The sequence below is a fragment of the Marmota flaviventris genome, chromosome 6, assembly GCF_047511675.1.
Source record: "Marmota flaviventris isolate mMarFla1 chromosome 6, mMarFla1.hap1, whole genome shotgun sequence".
NCBI classification, from domain to species: domain Eukaryota; kingdom Metazoa; phylum Chordata; class Mammalia; order Rodentia; family Sciuridae; genus Marmota; species Marmota flaviventris.
In genome coordinates this window covers 73,792,774-73,809,746 of record NC_092503.1, presented here as the reverse complement: position 1 = coordinate 73,809,746, position 16,973 = coordinate 73,792,774, and the positions used below count along the sequence as shown (strand labels likewise).

Below are 16,973 nucleotides of genomic sequence, written 5' to 3'. Positions count from 1 at the left end.
ATTATTATTTCCCAGTTAGAAGTACTAGCTAATGCAAATCAAGGGCCATACTGTGAGCCCTATATGGTGTATATTTATATTTATATATATATATATATATATATATATATATATATATATATATATATATATATATATTCCCCCATATATATAAATATAAATATACCAGTGAGAATACATTCTAGAAAATGGATTTAATTGGATATAAAATTCTGGCAGCAATTTAATGTCCCAACTATTCTCCAGTGATCGTCAGTACCTATGGAAGTTAGTTTTCTCTTTGTATTATCCATAGAGAGCTTATTGTCTCATTATTTACAATTTCCTTATATTGTACAACACTTCTAATTATGTTTTAGTGTGTTTTTATCAACCCCACCACATCATATATAACATATATATTCTGCTGGACACACACACATACAGTGTAGTATATATTCTATACTTTTTTTCTTACCTTACTGCACTGAAAAGCAACCTTGGTACAATATTAAATAGAAATGGTTAAATTGGGTACCACTGTCTTCTTTCTTATCTCAGAAAGATATTTTTGATATTTCATTTTTCATGGATTTTGTTTTATCAGGTTAAGTTTTCTCTTTTAATCTTAGTTGCTGAAACTTTTTTTATATGAATGGTTATTTAATTATATCAACAGTTTCTATGTTTTTTTGAGATTATGGTGTGACTTTTACCCTTTAATCTGCTAATGTGATGAATTCCTGTATATTAATTTAAAAACTTTTTTTTAAGTTGTAGATGGACACAATATCTTTATTTTGTTTATTTTTATGTGGTGCCAGGATTGAAACCAGTTCCTCACGTGTGCTAGGCAAGCACTCTACCACTGAGTCATAATCCTGGCCCTGTATATTAATTTATTTCTAAGATGAAGCCAAATTTTTTTTCTTTGGATCAATATAACCTGGTCCTGGTTCATTTTAATTTTTAAAAATGTATTCATTGGTCATATTTTTTATTTTTCTTTAGAAATTTGAAATTTTACATCTGTATTTCTGAGTGAGACTGACCTATGCATTTCTTTCTCCTTACTCGCTTTTCTTGTTTTGATATCAAGGTTGATATACATGTCTTAGTATTGAGTGTAAATAATTATATTTTCTTTTCTATGTTTACTTAGTATTGGAATTATCTGGTAAAGTATGCTTATAAAGCTTTCTGGGTCTCTTCTTACCCCACCACCCTTCTCTGGTGCTAGGATTGAACTCAGGGTCTGTGCATGCAAGGCAAGCACTTTTCCAACTGAACTATATCCCTGTCTCCACTGGACTTCTTTGATTATAAAAATTATAACTACTCAATTGACTACCAATTTTAAATACTTTTGTGATTATAGGATTTTTCAAGTATAGTTCTATTTCTTTTTGTATTAGAGAGTTTAATTTTTCTAGGAAATTATTCACATTTAAGTTCTTTCTTATGAAGATTTCACAATATTCTTTTTTTATTCTTCACATTGTCTTATGTCTGTTTTAGGTCCAAATATAGTTCATTTTTAGTCTTCTCTCTTTTTCTTTCAATTAATCTTGCTAGAGGATTTTTACAGTTTTTTAGTATGTCATTTTATTTCAATGATTGTTCATTTTGATTTTAGTTTTGGTTAATTTTGCCAAAGAACTATTTTCTCAGTTTTTGAAAAGAATTAGCTTTTGGCTTTGTTGATCCCATTTTATCTTTGCTTTCATTTCCTATTTTCTGCTCTGATATTTTTTATTTCCCTTTATCTAATTGCTTTATTTCATTCGGTTTATTTTCTAATTCCTCAAATAGATACTAAGCTCATTAATTTTTAGCCTTTTTATGCAATAAAATAAATTTTCTTTTCACTCTACTACTTATACTTCTAGACAGTTATTTTTTAAAGGAATTTCATCCTTTAATTTTTTTAAAATGTTTTTTTAGTTGTTGATGGACCCTTTTTTAAAAAAAAATTATTATTTATATGTGGTGCTGAGAATTGAACCCAGTGTCTCACACATGCTAGGCAAGCACTTTACCACTGAGCCACAACCCCAGCCCTAAACAGTTATTTTCACCATTGTTTAGTTCTAAGTTTTTCCTTTTAAAAGGATTTCTTCTTTAGTTTATAGGTTATTTACATTTATTAACTTATTATTTTATAAATGCCACGTATTGTAAGGGTCCGGTGAAGCATCGGAGGGAGAGACCACCAAGTGACCACTCATGCAGTTGGCAGAAGGGGATTTATTGATCTAGCATGCTAGGGCTCCGTGCCCACCCAAGAAATGAGAGCAGCCCAGAGCCCAGAACAGGGGTTGTGCAATGCTTAAGTACACTTTTTTGGGGAGGACGGGACTTTACATACATCACAGTCTCCTTTAACAAATCATCATACACTGCGGGAAAGTCAAACAACAACTCCTAAACATGACTAGTTCATTCATTGGCGGGAACAGGTCAGGCTGGAGTGATAGGTCATTCCTAAGGAGGGGGTTACATTCAAACTGATTGGTTTGGGCCTTGAATGCCTACTTGACAAGCTGCACAGGGTCTTGAATGCTATAAATCAACTAAATGGCCAGTAGGGCATTGTCTTAACTGCCTCAGGAATTTAACCCATGCTTTGCAGTTTAGAAGCAGGTTTACAATGCCTGGTCCTTTACATTTTAACTCAGGCCTTGCAGCTTAGAAACTTTACAATGCCTGGTCTTTTACCCTTTAACTTTTACACTTTAACTTCAATTTCTTTTACCCTTACAGTATATTTTTCTTTTGAATAAAAATACATGAAAATATGTTATATGTATGTTATTTACATTTTATATATTATTTTGGAGGTATAATATGACTTCTTATCACAAAAAGCCTCAAAGTTATTTCTGGCCCCTAACTGGTATGTTTCTTTTTTTCCAATTAAGACCAAATCAGTTTTCTTAAGTTAGTGGTTTTTAAATTTGTACAAGTTGTAGTCCCTGAAGATCATAATTCTTTTTGATGAGCATTATAAGTGTCACTATCTTATGTTTAATACGTGTCATTTTGTACCTCATTAGATACTCTGTTATATAAAATTCTAATTTAGAAAAAATATTCAGAAAAAAGGACCAATACTTTAAAATTTATGGAAGAAATATATATATATATATATATATATATATATATATATATATATATATAACACAAATTTTTAATAAGTAATTTTTCCGCAGATTGGAACAATTTCATTTATCATTCTACTCTGAATTTAAAATTATTTAGGACTTTATTTATAAGATGGAATCCAAACTCCTTGGCTTGGCATTTAAGGCCTACATGTCCTTTTTTATTTTTCTTTTATTCTCACCATGACCTCTCAGTGTCAGAAAAACAATGAGTTGTATACTGGTCTCAGACTTGTTCAAACTAACATGGTCTTCTATTTGTTAAAAAAAACAAACAAACAATTTAAAAGAATGTATAAAATTATGATTCTCATGGAGATATAAAAATGAACATGTTTTAAACAGTATAACCTATTTGTTGGTCAGTGAGAGAATCAGACTTTTTTTTTTTTTTTTAAGTACCAGGAATGGAACCCCCAGGGACACTTAAACACTGAGCCACATCTCCAGTCCTTTTTTTTTTTTTTAATATATATATTCTATTTTGAGACAGGGTCTTGCCAAGTTGCTAAGGGCCTTGTTAAATTGTTGAGGCTGGCTTTGAACTTGCAATCTTCCTGCCTTAGTCCCCAAGCCATTAGGATTACAGGTGTATGTCCCTAACACCCTGCTCAGGCAGATGTTTTGATTGGTTTAAAAGAGAATCCTAGCTCTTACCCCACCCCCGCCGCCCGCCCCCGCCCCGTCTGGGTTCTCAGGGTCCGGGGCCCTGGGGACTCCGGATGCAGGCGGGGGCGGGGACGCGGTCAGCCGGGGCCATGCGAGCTGAGGGCTGAAGCCGACTTGCCCCGGGTGGCCCGGCAGCCCCTGGGCGACGCGTTTAGGGGCCGGTTCCGGCCGCGCATCCTCCGCGGGGTCGGTGAGGCCAGGTGTGGGCAGCTCGGCTGCCCCGCGCAGGAATGTTTTAAAGGAAGTTGGGCTACGCACAAGTTACTACATAAGAAAGCAAAAGATGAAAAGGCAAAGCGGGAAGTGTCTTCCTGGACTGTAGAAGGTGATATAAACACTGACCCCTGGGCAGGTTATCGATATACTGGTAAACTCAGACCACATTATCCACTGATGCCAACAAGGCCAGTGCCAAGTTATATTCAAAGACCGGATTATGCTGATCATCCCTTAGGAATGTCTGAATCTGAACAGGCTCTTAAAGGTACTTCTCAAATTAAATTACTCTCATCTGAAGACATAGAAGGGATGCGACTTGTATGTAGGCTTGCTAGAGAAGTGCTGGATATTGCTGCTGGGATGATTAAACCAGGTGTAACTACTGAAGAAATAGATCATGCTGTACACTTAGCATGCATTGCAAGAAATTGCTATCCTTCTCCCCTGAATTACTATAATTTCCCAAAGTCTTGTTGTACTTCAGTGAATGAAGTCATTTGCCATGGAATTCCAGACAGACGACCTTTGCAAGAAGGTGATATTGTTAATGTGGACATCACTCTTTATCGCAATGGTTATCATGGGGACCTGAATGAGACCTTTTTTGTTGGAGATGTGGATGAGGGAGCACGGAAATTAGTTCAGACCACATACGAGTGTCTTATGCAAGCCATCGATGCAGTGAAACCTGGTGTTCGATACAGAGAATTGGGAAATATTATTCAGAAGCATGCTCAAGCAAATGGATTTTCAGTTGTTCGAAGCTACTGTGGGCATGGAATACACAAGCTTTTTCATACAGCTCCCAATGTACCCCACTATGCCAAAAACAAAGCAGTTGGAGTGATGAAATCAGGCCATGTGTTTACAATTGAGCCAATGATTTGTGAAGGTGGATGGCAGGATGAAACCTGGCCAGATGGTTGGACTGCAGTGACAAGAGACGGGAAACGGTCTGCTCAGTTTGAGCACATGCTGCTGGTAATGGACACTGGCTGTGAAATCCTAACCCGGCGACTTGATAGTGCGCGGCCTCACTTCATGTCCCAATTTTAATTTCTCCTAAGATGGCACATCTCAGTAATGCCTTCTTACTGTACTATGCATTTTATTGAGAGTACAGAAAGGATGAGGCAATTTTTTATCACTTGTTTTGTTTTGACTATAGATAAGGAAGGACACAGCATTTGATATGTATCTTCAAGAGCTTGTCTTGGGTCTGAAAAAGCTGAGAAGAATAAAGGAAACCTTGTTCAACTCCTTTCAGTACCCCCTCCCCATCCCAGCCCCCTTCCCATTCTCTGCATACCCGTTTTCTTATTTGCCCCTTGAGCACTTTTTCTTAGACCTGCTTCTATAGTTGCTTTAATCACTGCCACAAACTGGCTATCAGGAGCCAGCTGCTTTCCAGGCGAATGTTGAAGATGAGAATCCTTGAAACTTTAGCAACACATGTTGCTCCAGATTTTTTAAATTATATATATATATATGGAAATATATATGCATACATTTTAAATTCCATGTATGTAATTACCGAACACTATGTGACCTTGGTTTGGGTTGATTCTGCTCTGACAGGGTTTTTTGCTGTCATAAGTGGATCTATAGTTTGTAGAGATTTAATTCCTAGTTGGGAATTGGCCTCCTCCCTTCCTAATGCTAATTATTTATCCTGGTAATTGTGTGTAGGGAAGCACTCACTCAGTGAGACTTTCTCTCCAATGTGGACTCTGTGTCAGTGAATGAATGTGGTAAAATTCACTTTGGAAGAAGGTTATCAGGCTTTTTAAAGTCTAGTTTATGACAAAAATAGCTATGCTCCATGTGGTGGCTGGCTGTTGCGGGGCACAGGAATTTGTAATACACTATTTTCAGACCTTTATTTGGTCAGAAATGGGAGGTAGAAAACCTCCTTTTTTCCCTCTCTTTTATTTCAAGGGCATACCTTGAAGATACTCAGAGAAGGGTGGAGGTTGCACTGTAGAGGGTGATGGGTAAAGAGTTCTGAGATGTCTCTAGCTGTGAGCACAGTAAGTCAGGTGGGCTGTGAGAGTAATCCTGACAGTGAAGAGAAAGGAACTTCTTTGAGTACTGTAACCTGCAGTAGGGATGCAGCTGTCCTTGGTTTGCTGGGAATTAAAAAATAAAAATAAAAATAAAAAAACCGCCTCACCTATGCTTAGTTGACTCATTAGCAGTGACCTCAGCTGCCCAGTGTCTGTGTTCCTTTCAGCAACTGTCCAAATAGAAGTTTATCCAGTGAAGAGGAATCAGATCATCAAGTCCTTGTTAGTGTGTACTTGATTACTGGGTATCTGATAACTTTCTGGTAATACAATTTGATGCCACTGACACATATCCTTGTAAGAGAACATCTTTCCCAGAGTGCCTCAGACCTTATTGCTTTAAGAGAATTATGATATGTTTTCATTACTTTTATTATTTTAATGATTTACTAAAGTGACTGAATCTGGTATAGACTTTTTGGGGGTATGTGTGAAGTTTTTATCAATTTGTAATATTTGTGAATGGAATGCCTTGTAATATGGATGTTAATATAATGTGTAAAGGGAGATTAAAAAGTTTGATTATCCCAAAAAAAAAAAAGAGAATCCTAAAAACAGACACATTTTTAGACCAGAAATATTCAAATTAATGTGAAAATAAAGGCAACATTGATTTTTTTTTTCCTACATGGATAAAAGGAAGTCATTTGAAGTACAGACAGGGCCAGGGATGTAGCTTAGTGGTAAAGCACTTGTGTAGTATGAATGAGGTCCTGGGTTCAATCCCCAGTACCACACATACAAAAAAAAGATAGGACAAATTTTACATGTCTATAGTCAAAAATTATTTGGCCTTGTTATCACTTATTTACAATGTACAGAGTTGTAAAATAGCTCAAAGACAAAGTGTAGAATCAGATAACCATATGTTGTCTGTAGATCCTGCAGTTTCCATAAGGTAAATTTTCCCTACACACCTGGTTTTGTTTTATCCTTTCTTTAAGCCTATTTAATCTCTAGCTGTTCTCTAGTGACCTTCAATACTTATGGAAGCTCATTTTCTCTTTGTACAGTTCATAGAGAGTTTATTGTCTTATTTATTTACCATTTCCTGTATTATATAGTACTTTTAATCATTATGTTTTAGTATATTTTTATCAACACACCATTCATAAGATAATTTTAAAGGCCGACAGTGCATCAAATGGTAGGTACTTTGTGATTATTTGGTGCTTAAACTTAATGTATTCTCTCTCATCTTTATTATGATTCAAGTTTCTTAACTCTCTGCCACTCCCTCCAACACTGTCACATGCAGCATAACCATATTTTCCTTAGTCTGGAATTACTGAATACTGAATATTGGGCACCCCAGCCAAAAATCAGTACATTCCACTAAAAATAAAACCCAACCCTCTCTCTGAAAAGCCTTCAGTAATCTTCTATGTATAAAGTTCAAGATTTAAACAAAGGTGATTTATACCTAACATTTAATAGCTATTTTTAATTTCTATCCATTTCTAACACATTTCCACTTAATCCACTGATTATGGAACATGGGGAGGAGCAATTGAATTTCTCAAGGAAAGGAAGGATGTTTTCCTCTTCCAAAATACAACTCCTACATTAAGTTTACAAATCATGCACAAAGCTATAATGTTCAGAAGAATAATTATGTTTATCTCATCAATTTTGAGTTTTATTTTCTCTGCTGGTATTAACAAGTAGATTTCATGTTAAAAAATTCTTGATTTTTAATTTACTTTCAATTTTAGCTACATTTGTCTAGTTATCTATAAATAATGTTTATTTTTTATAAGTACTAATTACAAAACTCTTTCTTTAGGTGAGAGATGTTGACAAACATTATATAAAACCAATTACGAAGTGTGAAAGTAGTACACAGACAGATACACATATACTGCCACCAACAATTGTGAGAGCATATGAATGGAATGAATGGGAATTAAGAAGAAAAGCTATAAAATTGGTTTGTGATAATATTTTTTAAAATTATTCACAACTTGAGTAATTTTAATGTGTTCATAGATTTGATAAGTTATTTATATAAAATGAGTCCTGTACAGTTATTTGCTAACATAAAAAATTATGTTAGCCAGCTTTACTTGGTAAGATTGTCTTCCAACTTTAAGCATATATAAAGATACAGAAGCATGAAACTACTCTCAAATGATATCTACCAGTAACTACAAAGTGTCTTAATAGTTTTAAAACTCGGAGCTAGTTTGTAAAGCTCTCTTAACTTATTCTAATCATTTAAAGCATAGCCTTCAGTTTGGGAACTTTTTAGGTTAAATCATCTATTTTCTCCTCTTACTGTCAACCTTTTTTGTTGAGACGCTGGACTATCATCCTTTTGATTCTCAGTCACCTTAATCACAACAAGTGCCTTATTCTTAAAGCCTGTCTTTGAAACTCTCATCCCTATCCAACTCAGTGAAATCCCCCCAACTTGTATCTATTTATAGTATCTTATAATTTTAAACATCAAATAGTTACAGTATGAATGAAATAATTTTTAAAAAATATTTGTAGCATTTTGTTAGTATGTTTTACCCATTTCTTTAACTGAAATCAGGTGTGGAAATAAATGAAGCTGTCTCAAATGTGAATCCATGGAGACTGTTTACTCAGAGATAGCTGGGGCAAGGGAGTCAGCATCATTACTTGAGTTTGGCAAACTTAAAAAGCAGTCAGGGAATGGAAAAACTATAGTGAGAAAAGGGGAAAAATTTTAGTTTTCTTGGATGAGGTTGATGATATGGGGAAACTGGAGGCAAGCTAACAAGAAGCAGGGCATCTTATGAGATCTGGTTTGGTGAATATATTTGACTTTCTTTGGTTAGTTATGAGTTGGGGCCAAAAAAAAGGGGGAAGCTGGCCAAGTCCTGCCCATTCTGGGCCAGTTGCTATAGCTACATAGGTTGTCTTTTGGGTTCCCAGACTGGTTGATGTAGAGGTATTGAGTCAGAGAGTTCAGTTGTCATATATGATCTAGCCTTTGTTCCTCTTACATATTCAGCCTCTAACAGCCTTCCCACTAATTAACATCATTTCTGTTGCCACCCTCTCTGGTGGTAGCTTTTAAGTTACCCGATTTCCTGGGATGAGGAAGGATCAGCTTCCTCATATATATATTTCAGACCAGTGTTCCATTAGCATTCCTGTCAGTTACTCTTCTGTAGAAATGCCCACTTTCCCATATTCTTTTCTGTTATTTACTAAACTCACTTTAGTTCATCAAACACTTACTGGGTAACACTACCTTGTTCTTCAGGGGCTAATTGTCTAGCAAGTGATACTGTTACACTAAAAACCTTGGAAAGTGGTATAAGAGAAGTGAAATAAAAATTCTGCTAAATTAGGTAACACCTTAAGTTGGTCTTGAAATACAAAGAGTCAAATGTAGGGAACAATGGCAGGACATGATTTTGAGAGGAAGAGGGGGCAGGATAGGTATGGGCTGGAAATGTTAAGGCAAATATATTCAGAGGGCTAAACTTCACATTCCTATCCCTAAATCACCACTTAATTCTTATTTCCATCTTAGACCTAATTATCCCCTAGAATTGCATCATGTTGAATGCCATGCTTCCTGAGTATTACCAATCCATCCTGTTGATTAGACAAAGCTAAGTTTACTGTTTTATAGCTGCCAGGGAGATACCACCTCAACAGAACATTGGCAGTGTCTCAGAGGAGGAGTAGCAAATTCAGAATTTATTGAGAATCTTAAGTTTGTTAAGGCAGGTCTTTTGATGCCTTAGGTGGGTTAGAGGGTTGGATGGGGGTCTGAATAGTTTTGGGTAGGGATCAAGAAAAAGCAGTCCAGCATTGGTGGGAATTACAAAATGAAGATTTTTGAGATAAAAGATAAAAAGAATCTTTGAGCTTAAACTGTGTTTTGATGCTTACTACTGAAGAGTTGACTGTCTTTTAGGATGTTCTTTAATAAACAGTCAAGTGATTTACTTGGGCAAGAGGCTCTTGGAATTGTTAAATTATGCTAGTGAAGACAATGAAATAATAAAATCACATTAATGTAAACTGTGTGTGTAGAGGAAGTAGTTTGGATTCTCAGTCTCCCAAACTCTGAATGTGTTTCCTTTAATCCCAGGTGTTTCCTTTAGTCACCTTCTTCACTTACACACTCTAATGCCTTCTGAGGTTTTCCTTGGCCTTTTGCATAATCTGATCAATCATTAGCCTCCTTATTTTTTCTTTTCAGCACTAGGGATTGAACCCAGGGCTTCACACAAGGTGGGCAAGTGCTCTACCTCTGAGCTACACCCCCACCCTTATCTTCCTTTTAATTATCTTCTCTTTGCTTCCCAACTTGTGTAATATGTTTAACCTCATGTTTATTAATCAGGGGAGTAAGCAAAATGAAGAATAATGTAAAATATAATCTGAAAACAACAGTTTTTTAATACTAAAACAGGGTGAAGACCATTTTATAGACAATATAAATCTGAAACTTTTATCTTTAAAAAAATAAAACAAGTTTGGTGGAAAAAATCCAGGTCATATGAATCTCAAAATATAATAATAAAGGAATTAGAAATATTTAAAAAATTAATTGAGCTCATTGTAACTGGATCTGTATGTTCTTTTTAGGGTCCATTTTCCACATTTTATATATTTTTCTACTTCTTAGTAAAGGACATTTAATTTTCTATTATGTTTTAAATTTTCTAACATTCTGATATTTTATAGAAAAATGCTATGTTGGATTTCCAGCTCTGGGGCCCTTTCTCTCCAGAGAAGTCTAACTTTGTATCTTTATTGCTTGTACAATAAACCTACTTCTTGCTTGCTAAAAAAAAAAAAAAAAAAAACCCAAAAACACACACACACACACACAAAAAAAAAAACCCCAGAAAAAACAATGACAAAAACGAAAAAGAGAAAAATGCTATGTTAATCAGTAGAATAGAAAGAGGGAATGGGGGAGAGATGAGGAGGTGCTGGGGAATGAAATTGACTGAGTTATATTGTTATATGAATGTACAAATATGTAACAGTGAGTTCTACTATTATATGTAATTATAATGTACCAATAAAAAATTTAAAAAATTAAACTCATATTCTGATTTCTCTTAAATAACTCGTAAATAAAAATGCTGTTACAGGATTAAATTTTTGTCAGTTGAAAAAAAGATAGGCAGATAATTAATTGTACGTGATGATATTTCATATTCTGTTCTTCAGAGAAATGTTAATTCCTGTTTTCTTTTTTTACTTAGGCCAATTTGCGTCAGAAAATTACTCACTCAGTACAAACTGATCTTAGTCACATGAGAAGAGAAAATTGCTCACAGGTGTACCCTCTCAAAGATGCTAGCACCCAGTCGAATAGGGAGGGCAGCACTCGAGTACCCAAGCCCCAGATTTACATAGCTGGTCTTCGAGGGGGACGAAGCAAAACTACCCATGCAGTCAAGGTGAACCTAACAAGAGCTGTTGATGAAACCTAGAGGAAGACCACATTTTTGAAAATGTTACCCAATTTTGAACAATGACAAATACCTAAAAGTATTTTTACCTCCATGAAAATTAATTTTGTAGAAGGTGGCACATGCTAATGCTACAACAAACTAGAAGTTATTTTCTGTAACACCTTTTCATTGTATTAAAATTGGGAAGTCAAATTCTGTCCTTTTGTCTTTGTTTTATCTTTTAGAAAAAGTTTGGCAGCGCAAAGATTGAAATTATTATGCCATTTAGATAATAATAATAAGATAATGTCACTAGAATTGGAGACTATTTATTTCTAAAATTGCATTTAATGTAAAACATTAAAATTTTAAAACCCAATCAATATTTTCAGTTTTACTAGCTATGTAATGATAGCATAGATTAAATTGCTGTATAATAAAATCTTACTGTTTGGAACAATTAGAGCAAAGGTCTGCAAGATGACTCTTTGGTTTTTGGTACTGGGGATTGAATCCAGAGACAGTTTACCACTGAGCTAAATCTCCTGTCCTTTTAATTTATTTTTTATTTGAGATGGGGTCTTGCTAAGTTGATGAGGGTCTCCCAAGTTGCCAAGGCTGACCTGACTTGCTTTTGCTTCAGCTTCCTGAAATTATAGGCCTGTGCCACCACCTGGGTAACATAATCACTCTTAAAACCTAGAAATTTTACCTGAAATCTGGATTTCTGGATCTTTGAAAAAAAAAAAAAAAATAGAATGTCTGAGAACACTTGACTAGCATTTCTCTAAATAGTAGCTTTGCCTTTTCACTGAGCACGCCACTTGTAATTCTCCACTGTCTAATTCAATTCCCGGAGCCTTACAGGCCTATTTCATTCCTCTGTTTGTTTGCCCATTCCTGTAGGCAGGTATGTTGAGGGCCCCAATGAATTATTGGTGATCAAACTTATATATATAAATATATATTAACATAACTATATGTATATAACAAGTTATGTATATGCATATATAAAAATATTTATTTATTTTGTGGTACTGGGGATTTAACCTAGAGGGGCTTTACCACTTAGCCATACCCCCAACCTTTTTTTTTTCCATTTTGAGAAAGGGTCTTGCTAAGTTGCAGAGGCTAGCCTTAAATTTATGATCCTCCTGCCTCAGCCTCCCGTGTGACTGGAATTGCAGGTATATGCCACACTTTTGGCTCTGATAGCTAAATTTAAGATCTGTAATTTTACTACTGCCTTACATATTTCTAATTCCAACTCATGGATAAGAAAGGTTCTAGATGGAGGGCCTGTTAAAGTTGCTTTAATAGGTTAATAGTTAGCATATTTTTTCTGCATAAGTGATTTTACTAAGGCATTTGTATAATTGTTTTCTATTTAGGCTAAATGTTATTTATAACATGGATATTCTTTGAAATCCACTTTCAACAGAGATTATAACAAAGAACTTCAAACATACCTACTTGTAAACTGTCATGATTTTCATAACATTAAAAATAATGTTAAAGTAGGTTGGCTTGCTAACTGTTAAGGCAAATCCTTGAGGGGAGGGAAAGATGGAGTGATTGTAGCTATTATTAATCTTAAAAATTAAAAATTTGATTCTTATCTGTTCAGTTTGCCCTCATTTGGTTCTTCAAGATTCTAAAACACAGCCAGGCACAGTGGCACATGCCTTTAATCTCAGCAACTTGGGAGGCTGAAGAAGGAGGATTACAAGTTTGTAGCCAGTTTCAGCATCTTAGACCCTATCTCAAAATAAAATTTAAAAGAACTAGCCAGTGTGGTGGCACATGCTTGTAATCTCAGTGGTTCAGGAGGCTGAGATAGGAGGATCGTGAGTTCAAAGCCAGCCTCAGTAATTTAGTGAGGCCCTAAGCAATTCAGCAAGACCCTGCCTCTTAAATAAAATACAAAATAGGGCTGGGGATGTGGCTCAGTGGTCGACTGCCCCTGGGTTTAATCCCTGGTACTAGGAAAAAAAAAAAAAAAAAAAAAAAACTAAACATAGAAAAAGAATGGTTGGGGTTATTTTAGGACTGGAATTAGAATGGTCAAATTAACAAAATTAACAAATCCTATTTGAAAAGCCAGCCTTAGTATCAGAAAGTCACTTGGTATATGCAAGAACCAGAATAAAGGGAGCTAGATCAGATTGTAAATGCATCCTCTCCCAGGACCTCCACTGTCTATTCACTCTAAAGATTTCCAGCCCTGGGTTGGACAATGTCAGATTGTTACCGTTATATCAGCATGTCACAGACTGAAATGATTCTCTTTGCCAAATTTCTTTCTTCCTCTTTATTTACTTCTATGATCAAAGGCATCACTCTCTACTCACTAGCATACATTAAAAACTTCTTGATTCTCTTTCTCCCACATTCCCTATGTTTAACTAGTCATTAAGCCATGTTAATTTGGCTTGAGATGTCTTTAAATTTCATGTATTATAACCACTGCTATAGTTCAGGACATTTTCCTATTTTCTAGGTCATTTGCTGCCTCTATTGCTTATATGATTCATTAGGGTAATACATATATTTAACACATAAATCTGATGATGACACCTGGCCTCTTCCCCTCAACCTTCACCTCATTTGCTTAAAAACCTATTAAGACTCTTGTCCATTACCTAGGAGATAAAGTATAAACTGCTTACCATATTTTATAAAACTTTTCAAAATATGCTTTCCATTATCTTCTAGTTTCATCTTCTGCTCCTCTTATACTTTCTACACATGCCAAGTTGATCCAAAACTCTTCAAATAGGTCATAGTCTTTAATGCCACCACTCTTACACTTCCTCTTCACTGTCACCTGGAATGTTCTCCATAGTCACCATGAAATTTTGTTTGCCATCAATAGCCTGATAAGATTTTGCCTTTCATAGTTAGGTTTTTCCCCATATACTGTGAAAAAATGAATTGCTTCCTTCTTTGGATTTTCATTGGATTTTATTCCTATTATTACCGTAGCCCTTAAAATAAATTAGTGTATAATTTGGTGTTCATCTATATTGTTTCTGTTAGATTGTGAATTTCTTGAGATTTGAACTATTTTAGTCATCTTTATGTCTTTGGCATTTGTATAGTATCTTGTTGAATGAATGATTTTTAAAAAGAATGAATAAAGGGACAAACTAGAACAGGGTTTTGATTAATTATTTTAATATTCAAAAGCAGGAGTTGATAAGGAGTACAGTAATAAAGTGAAATATTACAAAAAGAGAGGGAGTAAAAGAGAGGAAGAGGAGATTATTTTGGGGGAAACTTTGGGAAATCAAAAGGGATAGAATTGGTATACTTTTTGCAGGAGTTTGAGAAAGTTATGTTTGCTTTCTTGTAGTAGGACATTAGGAAACCACTGTAGATTCTTGAACAGAAGACTAATTGTGGGAGAGTGATACTGGAGTTGGTGAGGGTTGCTTGGAAGCTATTGTAAGAATTGGGACATGCAGTGATATATGTGAAGGGACAAATGTTACATTTAATTAAGGGGACATAACATCTCAAGAAAGGGAAGGAAAAAAATTATCTCAAGGTTTCTGCCCTTGGATACCAAGGATAATTGAGAGAGGCACTTGATCAAAAAAGATAAAAATATTCAACACTTAAACATTTAAGTTTAAAGGATCATGAGAATAGTATATAATGAAAGATATTTGGGGCAGACAAAGATAATTTTGGAATGTATCCTCATAGGAATGGGAGAGAATGAGGTGGAAGAGGAGACAGAATACGATGTGTAACAACCAAGAGAGTAAGAAATATATATTAGGAATCTCTGTGGTTACAAAAAAGGGTCTAGCTCTATTTACTAGATGTGTTACTTAATGTCTCTTTGCCACAGTTTCTAGTTTCTTCGGTATAAATGAGGATAGTAATAGTATCTAACTCATTCCGTTGTCAGGAGAATAAATGAGTTAATACATGTGAAGCACTTAAGAGGTAAATGCTTTGTCAACTTAGTCAAGGGAGAAGAGAATCTCCAGCATTAATTTCTACTGTACCCCCTGTCTGAGTCAGGGTTCTCCAAAGGAACAGAACCAATAAAATGAATATGTTTATATAGAATGAATAATAGAATGAATGTGTGTGTGTGTGTGTATGAATGATTGGTTACACTATTGGAGGCTGAATAGTCCCACAATGATTGCATGTTGGAGAGCCAGAGAAACCAGTAGCTGCTCAGTCCAATAAACTGGAAGCCCCAGAACAAGAGGGACCATTAATGTAGCCACATTTCAAGGTCAAAGGCCTGGAAATTCTCTGAAGAATTGCTGGTGAGCGTCCACATTGAAAGACTGAAGAAACTGAAATCTGATATCCATGTGTGATGACAGCAGCAATAGAAAAATCACCTACATGTGCTGGTGGGCTTCCTCCTTCTTCGTGTTTTGTTCTATCCATCCCCCCAGCCTACTGGACAGTGCTACCCACATTTCAAGGGTGGTAACCATTCCCCTAGTTTGCTGTTCCACATGGCACTCAGCTCTGGAAACTCTCACAGATGCACCAAAAAAAAAAAAAAAAAAAAAAAAAAAAAAAGTGCTTTACTCATTTCCTAGTCATTTTTCAATCCAATCAGGTTGACAATAAAAAATTAACCATCATACCCCCTTCTTCTTTCACTTTTTGTTTTATAGCTCTCAATTAGTACCTGGCACATTATGCTTGGCACAATATGAATTTCAATAAATGATGTATAACCGAAAGAGAATGAAGAATTAGAAAAGCTTGATAGGGTAGGCAACTGATGAAATCCCTTTTAAGAACTGGCTAGAGTAAAAGTAAGATTTCAGCAAGTTAAACAGAAAATGGTAGAAGTCGGTACAGATTACATATCAGTGACTGTTGAGCAGGAAAAGAAAAATAAGATTAATAATAAAGAGGAAGCAGAAGCAAGAGTGAGTTAAACTCAAATATGAAATGTTTGAATATCAATAATTATTATTCATGTTTAACTCCCATATTCTGGTCACTGGATTTTACATTACCTCCTGTATCTTTTAATTTTTATCAACTATAAAATACAACATTTCTTTTGACTTGTTTCTAATAATATTAAGCCACAGAAAGAATTGTTTTAAATAACAATAATCTAGCAAATTAGTTTTTGGGTGATTTTCTTAATAGCAGAACAAGAGTAATATGCTTAAACTTATGGAAACAATTATATTTAGGTATCTATATTTGTCTATGTATTGTTTATGATTAACTGCTTACTACACTTCAAACATTATCACACTTAATAACCTATTAAATATCTACTCTATTTGAATTTAGCATTAGTTACCTTAAGCCTTAAGGTATTACTTATTGTTCTTTGTTTAAGTTCATTCTTTTATTACCAATGGATGTACTATTGGGCTTCCTTTTATACAATTCATTAAGAGCAGACATAGAAGATACTGTAGTTTGCTAGTGGCAATCAGGAATATCATTAGTGTCTCAAGTGGCAATAGCAA

The 16,973-nt window shown here is 35.0% G+C and overlaps 1 protein-coding gene and 1 pseudogene across 4 annotated transcripts in view; both read left to right on the top strand.

Moving 5' to 3' along the window:
• Positions 1-11,665, top strand: part of Cfap206 (cilia and flagella associated protein 206) — a 40,829-nt gene extending 29,164 nt beyond the window's left edge. For 3 of the 4 annotated variants that reach the window (XM_071613908.1, XM_027928292.2, XM_071613907.1), the window contains exons 12-13: positions 7,884-8,027; positions 11,305-11,665. In XM_071613908.1, coding sequence (XP_071470009.1) covers positions 7,884-8,027; positions 11,305-11,535 — 375 coding nt within the window. In that variant the 3' untranslated portion in view covers positions 11,536-11,665. The remainder of the gene's footprint in view (positions 1-7,883; positions 8,028-11,304) is intronic. The other variant, XM_071613909.1, reaches the window with a different exon arrangement.
• Positions 262-5,574, top strand: LOC114086852 (methionine aminopeptidase 1 pseudogene; annotated as a pseudogene).
• Positions 11,666-16,973: the final 5,308 nt, after the last annotated feature.